This window comes from Corylus avellana, chromosome ca11, assembly GCF_901000735.1.
Source record: "Corylus avellana chromosome ca11, CavTom2PMs-1.0".
NCBI lineage: Eukaryota > Viridiplantae > Streptophyta > Magnoliopsida > Fagales > Betulaceae > Corylus > Corylus avellana.
The window spans coordinates 15,494,180-15,504,762 of NC_081551.1; the positions used below are offsets into that span (position 1 = coordinate 15,494,180).

General features: G+C 39.3%; 1 protein-coding gene across 2 annotated transcripts; it reads left to right on the plus strand.

Moving 5' to 3' along the window:
* The first annotated feature begins 451 nt into the window (after positions 1 to 451).
* Positions 452 to 9,898, plus strand: LOC132165526 (putative chloride channel-like protein CLC-g). 2 transcript variants are annotated; one of them, XM_059576134.1, is made up of 7 exons: positions 452 to 693; positions 795 to 995; positions 1,187 to 1,364; positions 2,579 to 2,841; positions 7,298 to 7,567; positions 7,672 to 8,800; positions 9,475 to 9,898. In XM_059576134.1, the coding sequence occupies exons 1-7, from the start codon at positions 545 to 547 to the stop codon at positions 9,607 to 9,609; spliced, it is 2,325 nt and encodes a 774-aa protein (XP_059432117.1). In that variant the 5' UTR covers positions 452 to 544; the 3' UTR covers positions 9,610 to 9,898. The 2 variants fall into 2 exon arrangements, with proteins under 2 accessions (XP_059432117.1, XP_059432118.1); XM_059576135.1 differs by having other exon boundaries at positions 795 to 991; positions 1,267 to 1,364.
* The last annotated feature ends 685 nt before the right edge of the window (positions 9,899 to 10,583 follow it).

Here is a 10,583-nt window from a genome sequence, read left to right on the forward strand (position 1 = left end):
GAATTTTTTACGGAATTTTTTAAAAAAGGTAATGTCAAACAATTCATTTTCCACAATTTTTTACCGTTTGGTTTAAAATAGTTTTTTTTTTTTTTTTTTTTGTGTGTTTTTACACAATTAGAAAGAAAATGATAGTTGACGGTTGAATTAATAATTATATTTACTTACAAAAAAAGAATTAATAATTATAAAAAATAATCCCTCCAGATAACTCTCGGTGCACGGAAAAGGCATGTATTCTTTCCTTTTTAATCCGTGGCCGAAATGGCAACTGTAACATTACCTACCCGTGTCAGTATAAATTTACAGTCATCCAATCTTGTGCTGCCAAATGGCAAATTGTACAATAAAAGGTGTCACCGTCGGTGTGTTTTCACTCACTGAGTCACTCCCCCCCTCCCCTTCTTATTTATTTAAAACAGAGAAGTTGAATTTTACTTTGTGACGACTACTACTTCTTCTTCCACCCTCTTCACAAATCTCGAAATTGAAAACTCTCTCCAACTCTCTCTCTCTCTGTTTATCCAGACTGTACTGGACAACCATGTCCGGCAGCACCACCGGCGACACCAATGTGGAGGAAGAGTCCATCACCGTTTCGTTGCTCTCGGCGCAACGATCCGTTCCCAACTCCACCTCCCAAGTCGCCATCGTCGGCTCCAAAGTCTGTCCCATCGAGAGCCTCGACTACGAGTAGGTTCCAAGTTCCAACCGCCTTTCTTATTCTTCGAATAGCAGAATCGTAATTGCTTGAAAAAATGTTGATTTTGTGGTTTGGGAAAATGGGGGTGCAGGATATTCGAGAACGAGATGTTCAAGCAGGACTGGAGGAGCCAAGGGAAGTTGCAGATATTGCAGTACATATGCATGAAGTGGCTCTTGTGCTTCCTTATCGGCTTGACCGTCAGCGTCGTCGGCTTCTGCAACAATCTCGCCGTTGAGAATCTCGCCGGCGTCAAGTTCGTCGTCACCTCCAACATGATGTTGGAGAGTAGGTCTTTTTCATTTCACTCTGCTTTTTTTTTTTTTTTTTTTGGCTTCGGTTTCATGGAAGCTGTTCAATTTTCCTGAGAAAGAACAGGGATAATTTTCGAAAAATGGAAACTTGCTCTTGTTTTTGGTTGTGTTTTGTTATAGTGAGTTTTTTGGGGTAAAATATTGATGGGTTTGGGAAATCTGGTGGCAGGTATGGTATGGCATTTCTTGTATTTTCGGTGTCTAATTTGGTTCTGACTCTCTTTGCGTCTATAATTACGGCGTTTATAGCACCGGCGGCTGCTGGGTCGGGTATTCCGGAAGTGAAGGCATACTTGAATGGCGTGGATGCGCCCGGAATATTTTCCTTACGGACTTTGTTTGTTAAGGTAGCAAATTTTTGGTGTTTCTTGGCTTGTTAGTGATAATTTTTGGATTCTATGGCTTGCTTTGCATTCCGTTTTCAATAAGATCGGTGTCATGGGCCTGCTGATTAGTGTGAAAATTCCTTTTGTTATATTTAATAAATGCAAGACGAGGTGATTTTGCCAACTTTCTTGAATCAACTATTCTGTGAGGTGAAGCATATGAAGTTTTCCTAGCAAAATCTGCTAAAGAAATAAGAAGTATTTCTCCTATGCAGCTTTTGTTATCTGCTTGTGTTAAACGTGTGTTTTCTATGATTAAATCTCATGGTTATTTAGAGTTTAGATCTTTATTTTTTTGAGCTAGAGTTTAGATCTTTAAATTGGCGTATAGAAGGCATTCCATGTGCAGAAAATGTTATTTTTGTTAATTATAGGAAAGGAAGAAGTTATTTTTGTTTAATTTAGTCTCTTGAATACAATCTATGCATGCCTCTTGTTGGATTAGCTTTGAAATTCAAGGTTCCTGTTTTCAGCTTAGGTTATTGAATAACCATATCTTCTCGTATGGTATTTCTTAGACATTTTTCAAATGTTGCTAACTATTGAGTTGTCACGACCCACATAAAATGTTTGCCACATTTGCGTTATCATTCCAGAAGTACTAGTCAAGTCACAATTGAAGCTTTCTAGAATCACTTATAAAGCTCAATATCACTTAGTATAGAACCGGTGTAGGATTTTACACCCATGAATGCCTTTATAATTCACCCACTCAATATGGACAATCCATCTTCCCAATGTTGAGGTGCCACAATCTCCCACATCAAATTCCTGATGTCCTCGTCAAGATATGTGTCATGTAGTACCTCAGCCTCGCATTCTATTACTAGGTTATTTAGATACCATTTGTCACGACATAGGAAAAGTGCTAGTCACATCATCGCTATCACTCCAAAAGACTAGTCAAATTATAATTGAAACTCTCCAAACATAGTCTTACCTAGTAAGGAGCCAATATGAGACTTAGCACTCATGAACACTTTTCTAATCCACCCACTTAGTGTAGGCAATCCATCTTCCCCATGTTAGGGTGTCGCAACGAGTAGTTGAGTTCTTCAAATACCTTAGATATTGTTATGCCATGTTCAATATTTATATTTAATTTATGGAAACAGGATTAGTCATTGTTTTGGAGAATGGCAAGAGTCTCTTACTTTTTTCTGCTCAATGAACAGATAATTGGCAGCATTTCTGCAGTGTCATCATCACTACTTGTGGGAAAGGCAGGGCCCATGGTCCATACTGGTGCATGCATTGCATCATTGCTGGGTCAGGGTGGGTCGAAGAAATACCGTTTAACATGCAAATGGCTTCGTTTTTTCAAGAATGATAGAGACCGACGAGATCTTGTAACGTGTGGATCAGCAGCTGGAATTGCTGCTGCTTTCCGTTCCCCTGTTGGTGGTGTGCTGTTTGCTCTTGAAGAGATGGCTTCTTGGTACGTTAACCTATTGGATCTTGTCGAAAACTTAGAATTTGACACTTATACGGTCGCTCAGAATTTAATTACTTGTTATTTGTTTATGTATAGAAAGAAGCATATATAATTGGCATTTTGACAGCATATAAAAAACTGGAAATTTTTTCTTGATTTGAGAGTTAGAAACTTGACAGATATGCAAACACATTGCCCATGCCTAGATCAATTATTTCAAAACGCAAAAATTGTGCAGTTCTTTTAGCTTACTTTACATAGGAAGAACTGGAGATCATTAATGTCATGGCATAAATGAATGTGTCTTATTCCTTTTTGGTTTTTTTTTTGGAGTCTTGTTTATTGCCTTGTTTTTTGGTCAATGCGTGTATTTAACTGTTTACAATATGATCAAGCAGCAGCAAATTTATCTCCAAGGCCTCTCTCTCTCTCTCTCTCTCTCTCCCCGGTGCGTGTAAAGGCCTCCTGCTATCCCTTTGTATTGGTGTTTCGGATTTCTTCGTATTTTAGCATCTTTGGTTCGAGGTTGATTATGGGTGTCAGAGGATAATGTTGTCGAAGATGTTTGGTGTGGAGGCCACATGGGGAGTTTTTATTTTTATTTTTTATACGTAGAATTAAAATCATTTGAGGTCATCTTCGAGCTAGGGGGAGTTAAATTATCATTTGTCCCAAAAGCTTAAGTTAACAGGAATAGGTAAATTTAATCACTTAATCCTTACTTTAACACTCTCCTTCATGTGTAGGCTCAAACTTCATTTTAATAATTGAGGCTCAACGCGTGAAATATTTAATTTAAATGGAGGTGAATTGACAGGGTCAAGATTCAATCTTAGGACCTTTGAATTTGATACCATGTTAAATTACCATTTGTTCTAAAACTTAAGCTGATAGGAAGAAGTAAATTTAATCACTTAATCATTACTTTAACAAGGAGAAACTCTTCCAGGTTGCGAATAGTAGAGAGAAGTTTTTTGGTTGCTCTTAACAGTTGATGATTTGGCAAAGTTGGAAAATAGTGTGGGCCTCGTTCGTAAGTTTCGTGATTCTCAAAGCGCCTTCTTAAGCCAGTGATGTAGTAATCATCAAGGGAGCTACATGGCCATTGAAGAGTTTAGCAGCGATGGGCGGAACAATTTTATTCTCATCCCCAAAGGCAAGAAGAAATGAGGATGATGTGGGTTTGTGGCGGTGCTGCGGAACTTGCTATCTTTGTATGCCTTTGTGAATCGCGCACCTCCGACCATTGTTTTACCTTCACCAATCTCAAAATGTTTTTGTGGATTGCTGCTTTGCTCAGGTGGTGGTCGGATAAGGTGTTTTGACCAGTTTAAACGATAGGGGTGCCAGAGGGGTTCCTGTAGCGGCGCTCCAAAAAGTTAGGTTTGCTAGGTACGCCCATAGTACAACAACACAACTATCCAGTGTTGTCGGCTTTGCTGTCCTTAGCACTGTTGGAAAATTGCCAAAACTAGACGGGAGGGCAGTAAACTGGCACAATGGTCATCCCTATGTGGAAGCTACATAAGTCCAAAAGAGTATGTCTTCAATACTCCTCAAGGAAATTTGGAGCTGGCAACGATCCTCATTTGAAAGTTTGTGTGGATGAGAGGAAAGTGACACATATTTTGGGGAAAAGCACAGCTGGTTCCCGCATGGATTGCACGCTTAAGCAAAATTTACAAGGCCTCATAGCAGGTTGGGCCTGGGGGCATAGCATCCAACAACTATTTCAATGCTTCAGACCTAGTTGATTCCATTAGCCCAAGTCAGCTAAGGCCATTCTTGTCTAAGGGGACTGCTTTAACAACGGGCCCATTGTCAAGTTTTCACAACCCTCTTACTCTTTTGTGACCAGTGGGCTTCAATCTACGGTTTTGTGTTGGAATGGACTTCATACCTGTGCTATTTGAAGGCCTAAATATCAACGGGCAACAACCCGCAATTGGTAGTTTGTGTGTAGCCTGAGTTGTGTTTCTCGTGTTCTCTCTCTCTCTCTCTCTCTCTCTCTCTCTCTCTCTCTCTCGCTCTCTCTCGCGTAAGGTCCTTTTGGATCATTATTAGGTAGACATTGCTCTTTCTCTCTTCAAACCAAACCTCTTTGGGTTACAAATCATTGGTGAATTGCAATTTTAGGTTAGGGGTCGAGCGTTAGATTGAGATGGCGAGTATGGCCATAGTTTCGCCAGTGGCTGGGTCTTCACCATCGGCGATGGACTCTGAGGTGTGTTCCATTCGCCATAAATCCCCCATGCCTTCTTGCTAAAATTTGCTCTTTCTCTCTGATATCAACATTAGGCTTCTCCCTTTGGCTGCTTTCTTTAGTGGGGTCCCTCGTGAATTTGAGAGGAGCAAAAGATTGTTGTAGTCAGAAGATCCAGATGTTTTGAGTTTAGTTCTGGTTGGGATGAGCTTAATTTTTCCGAGGGAAAAAGCTTAATTTTTTTGAGGGAACTAACCTAGCCGATCCTTTGTCGTCCCGTTATTGTGATTTACTCATCTTGCAAAGAGGGTGCCCTCTATGTCACTCTCGTGAATTCCCTCTTAACTTTTCAACCCCCTAAGTGAGAAAAAAATGAGAGCTCATGTATGGGTTAGATATTTCTTGGAGGGTTTCTTATGAAGGTTTTGAACAGGAGGTTTCAGAGTTCTCTACAATTGAATCCAACTGCAAGGGTTACAAAAGAACGCCGGGTGCCATCAAATAAGAGATATGAAGCAGTGTTAGAGTTAGGGAACTTCTCAATTTGTCTTGCTCAGTGAACTATGAATCCTAAAGGAACTCTCCCAAACCTCAGTGTTGTGGTAAGGCTTTTACCCCGTTATGAACCAAGAAATTATTTGTTGGAATCTTAGAGGTCTTAACAACTCAGAGAAAAGGTTCATCATTAGCAATTTATTGAAAAATTAGAAGCCTGACATAATGTGTTTTCAAGAATAAAAAATGGAGTGGATTTTTGCCGGTATTGCCCAAGATTTGTGGGGTGAATCTTTCATGTGGTGGACTACTCTGCCGGCCTCAGGAGCCTCGTGTGGTATTCTCTTAATGTGGGATAAACGGGTAGTGGAATGCATTGAAGAGGCAGTGAGCACTTTCGCTATCTCCTGCAAATTTAAATATGTTCTGGACCAGTTCATTTGGTTGTTTTTAGGAGTCTATGGTCCCTATGCTGATTCGAAAAGCAGTATTTGTGGGAGGAGCTATATGGGGTTTTCAATTGGTGGGAACTTCCTTGGTGTGTCAGGGGAGGCTTCAACATTACTTGCTTCTCAGAGGAAACGGTTGGGTTGACTCAGTTAACCTTTGCAATGTGGGAATTTGATGTCTAGACAGAAAGTTGAAATTGGGAATTCCTGGAGTTATTTGCGACTGGACTTGGAAAATGCCCACGACCTTGTCAACTGGGAGTTTCTCTTCTACCTCTTGGGGTGTCTTGGTTTTGGTTCTAAATGGAGGAATTAGATGTATGGTTGTATCTCCACGGCCCAGTTTTCCATCTTGATTAATGGTAGTCTGAATGGTTTCTTTGGTAGTTCTTGCGACCTTTGCCAAGGGGACTTGCTCTTGCCTTTCTTGTTCGTGATTGTCATGGAGGCTCTCAGTAGGTTGCTCTTTAGAGCTACGATTAGGGGTTATTTGTTAGGATTCTGGGTAGACATCCAAAACGCTGCCCTTTTGGAAATATCCCATCTTCTTTTTGCAGACATTACACTTATTATATGATGCAAATGGGGATCAATCAATAATTTGGGTCACATTCTCTTGTGCTTTGAGGCCGTTTCGATCTTGGTGGTCAATCTTTGGAAATCTGAATTATTCGCAGTAGGGGAGGTTCCGCATCAGGAAGAATTGACCAATATTTTTATTTGTAGCATCTCTTTTCTACCCATGAAATATTTGGGACTTTCCCTGGTTGCTTCTTTTTGAGTCAAAAGTGATTTGGGATGGGCTTGTTGAGAAAATAGAAAAAAGATTGGCTAGTTGATAATCTTTTTTGAGATCCCTTTTGGATTGGGCTGTAATTTATGTTCTTAATTTCTTCTCTTCGAATCTTTTAGATCTTGTGAAATTTTTTATATTTGATGCATTTAGGGTGTTTGTCTCTCGTGTATACTTTTCGTGTATGAGGGCTTTTGCCTTTTTCTTTTAGTAAATTATTATTCATCAAAATAGATATGATCAAGCAGCGGGTCACAATAAGTTGCTGGTCAAAGGTTTAGACCAATCGCAATTCATCACCATGCCCGCTTCCAATTGATGACTGGCTATTATATAAGTGTTGAACAATTTTGATTACTCATGCCGGCCATAGCCTCTTCACAGATGCAGTAAATGATGTGAAAATGCCCCATCCGTTGTTTAACTTATATGTATTGGTGCAGCTGAAAGGATGAAAAATGCCAAAATAAAAAGCACCTTTATTCCTTATTTATGAAGCACTGAGTTTATTTTCTGCAGGTGGAGAAGTGCCCTTCTTTGGAGAGCTTTCTTTACAACAGCTGTTGTTGCAATTGTACTCCGTGCTTTCATTGATCTTTGTTTAAGTGGCAAATGCGGACTATTTGGTACAGGGGGGCTGATAATGTTCGATGTGTATTCAGCCAATATTTCATATCATCTTGACGATGTGCCTCCTGTGCTTGCCCTTGGTATTATAGGGGGCATATTGGGTAGTTTATATAATTTTCTTTTGGATAAGGTTCTCCGAATATACACTCTCATTAATGAGTAAGCTCCCTCTTTTGCTTTGTGATGTTTGCACCATTCTAGTGTTATAAAAACATTGTGGAGTCATATTTGCTGAAATCACTCTTATGTTTTGACTTTTCCAGGAAAAGCATTTTTAACAAAATTTTTCTTGCTTGCTTGATCTCCATTTTCACATCCTGTCTTCTTTTCGGATTACCATGGCTTGCATCTTGCCGAATTTGTCCAGCTGATGCAACTGAAGCCTGTCCTACAATAGGCCGCTCTGGTAACTACAAGAAGTTCCAGTGTCCTCCTGGTTACTACAATGATCTTGCAAGTCTCATTTTTAACACAAATGATGATGCTATCAGAAATCTTTTTAGTAAAGGCACCGATTCCGAGTTCCAACACTCCTCAGTTCTTATATTCTTTATCACCTGCTTTTTCTTAAGCATCTTTAGCTATGGGGTTGTTGCTCCTGCCGGTCTCTTTGTGCCTGTTATTGTTACTGGTGCATCTTATGGACGTCTGGTTGGAATGTTACTTGGTTCACACTCTAATCTTAACCATGGCCTTTATGCTGTGCTTGGTGCTGCTTCCTTTCTTGGTGGGTCTATGAGGATGACAGTTTCTCTCTGTGTAATTATCCTAGAATTGACCAATAATCTACTATTGCTGCCATTGATAATGCTGGTGCTTCTTGTTTCCAAGACTGTAGCAGATGCTTTCAATGGCAATATCTATGACCTTATCATGAAAGCCAAGGGTTTTCCTTATCTTGAGACTCATGCTGAGCCATATATGAGGCAGCTGACAGTAGGTGACATTGTCACAGGCCCGCTGCAGCTCTTTAATGGCATTGAGAAGGTAAGTAATATAGTACATGTTCTTCGAACTACAAAGCACAATGGCTTCCCTGTAATTGATGAGCCTCCGCTTTCCGAATCCCCAGTTCTTTTTGGTATAATCCTACGAGCTCACCTTATTACATTGTTAAAGAAGAAAGCTTTCTTATCCACCCAAGTCCCAACAGGCATTGATGCCTGGAAGCAGTTTTCAGCGGAGGATTTTGCAAAGAGGGGTTCAGGCAATGGTGACAAGATAGAAGATATTGGATTAACTGAGGAAGAGATGGAAATGTTCATAGATTTACATCCTTTTACTAATGCTTCTCCTTATACTGTTGTGGAGACAATGTCGCTAGCAAAGGCTCTCATACTTTTTCGAGAAGTCGGTTTAAGGCACCTGCTGGTGATACCCAAGATCTCTCTTGTAAGTATTAGTCTTATCTTATTTTCCTAATTTTACACCTTTTATGGGATATAAGGTGATCTTAGACACCTGTAGGTTATAAATTATAGCTGAAATGACCCACGAATACATAGGCTGTAGCTTAATTTGATGATTTTCTGCTTTGCTTGCATTGGTCTTGTATCTTTATCTTCTTTTGTTGTTTTAGTCCCAAATGTATAGGCTGTTATCCTGTTAAATGTGCAACTTAAATTATGCATGTATTTCAATAATTTGCCAAATTCTTTTCTCTTATCTTGGAAATTGCAGATAGCGTTCTTGTCTTCCTGGAATGATACCTTCGATTATTGATGTGTATTACTCTTCCTCCGCTTATTTAAATTCCTTTGGACTTCCATGAATTTTTCATGAAAATTCTTCTTCTTCTTCCTTTTTTTTTTCTTCCCACATTTTGCAGTTTTGGCTATTTATCAATCTAGTTTCATTCATTTCTGGTGGTCTAGGTAGTTTTCACTTAAATTTATTGGACCTTCTTATTATTCAGTACGGCTGGTTTTGTCTGATATGGTGTATTGTAATGACTGCTGCTATTACTTATATGGTCCTGAGGAACTACATTTCTTCATTATACTATTAAACATTGTGTAGTATTTCATTTACTATTCTCACCTAAATCCCTTGCTTCTCAATTGCAGAGAGCCCCTGTGGTGGGTATATTAACTAGGCACGACTTCATGCCAGAACACATATTAGGTTTGCACCCACTGCTGGTAAGGAGCAGGTGGAAAAGATTAAGAATCCGGTTCCCGTCTTGGGGTAAAATCTTTTAGGGTTTCTCGGCAAACATCAGAGCATAGTCATGAGAATAAGTTTGTACATAGTTTTAATGGAGCTGCAGGTTACCGAATCATTACAGAACTGGCTTTTTTTCTTCTTTTCCAATATCTTTACAAAGTTCAGAGCTGAAGAGGGCCAGGTATGGACAAATCTTGTTCAATTAACAATATGATGAACAAAGTGATTGTTTCATGAACCATTACTTGTGCCAACTCTTGTATATTGTGGTACATTAAATAAATTATTAATGCTATCTTTTGGGAATTTTTACTTGAAAATTTATTCACTTCCAGAGCATTGAGCAGTGGAGTCAATGGGCATTGTTCAAGTGGCTTGCTTTTATCCAGGGTAACTAGGTTGGTGGAATTAAGTGGTACATGGTTGATTATAGATTTGTAGTCTAGAAAATTTCTTGAAGGCATATGGGATTTACAATTTTGTCATTATTTTTAAAACTCCACATCATCACATCATTATTTTTCTTTGCAGTGAAGTAAAATGTTTCTTTAGGCATTCCATTTGCTACAGGTTTACCATTTGTATATATAGCATTATTTTAATGGCGGTTGACCTTTTCTCCTTGTTGGCTGTTGTTGATTATGGCATTTTGGCATGAGCCCCCTCTTAAGTGATGATTTGTATCAGCTTATTGGGATTCTGTCTGCCACTGTATTTTTTCTGTAGGAGCACATGCTAGACAACTCATACAAATGTTTTACTTTTGATACCTTGGAAAGATTTCCAATCATTACCATACTACTTCACTGTAATTCATCATTTGAAATTAAATCTGGACTGTGAAAAAAACTACAGCAGCACCTAAGCCAAATCCTATTGGTGTATCCACAAAGAGAGGGTGGCTGTGTATAATTTTGCATGTTGAAACTTTCCCGTGAACCCCACCTGTTAATGAGGATGTTCCTGTGCCCAATGCCCAACAGAAATGAATTTATTTCAGTGTCTAGCA

Bases quoted from the DNA above. Each gene is read 5' to 3' on its own strand.
- LOC132165526 (XM_059576134.1), top strand. From the start codon at position 545: ATGTCCGGCAGCACCACCGGCGACACCAATGTGGAGGAAGAGTCCATC. The intron at 1,365-2,578 runs GTAGCAAATTTT...CTCAATGAACAG, and splicing joins TACGGACTTTGTTTGTTAAG to ATAATTGGCAGCATTTCTGC. The intron at 2,842-7,297 runs GTACGTTAACCT...TATTTTCTGCAG, and splicing joins CTTGAAGAGATGGCTTCTTG to GTGGAGAAGTGCCCTTCTTT.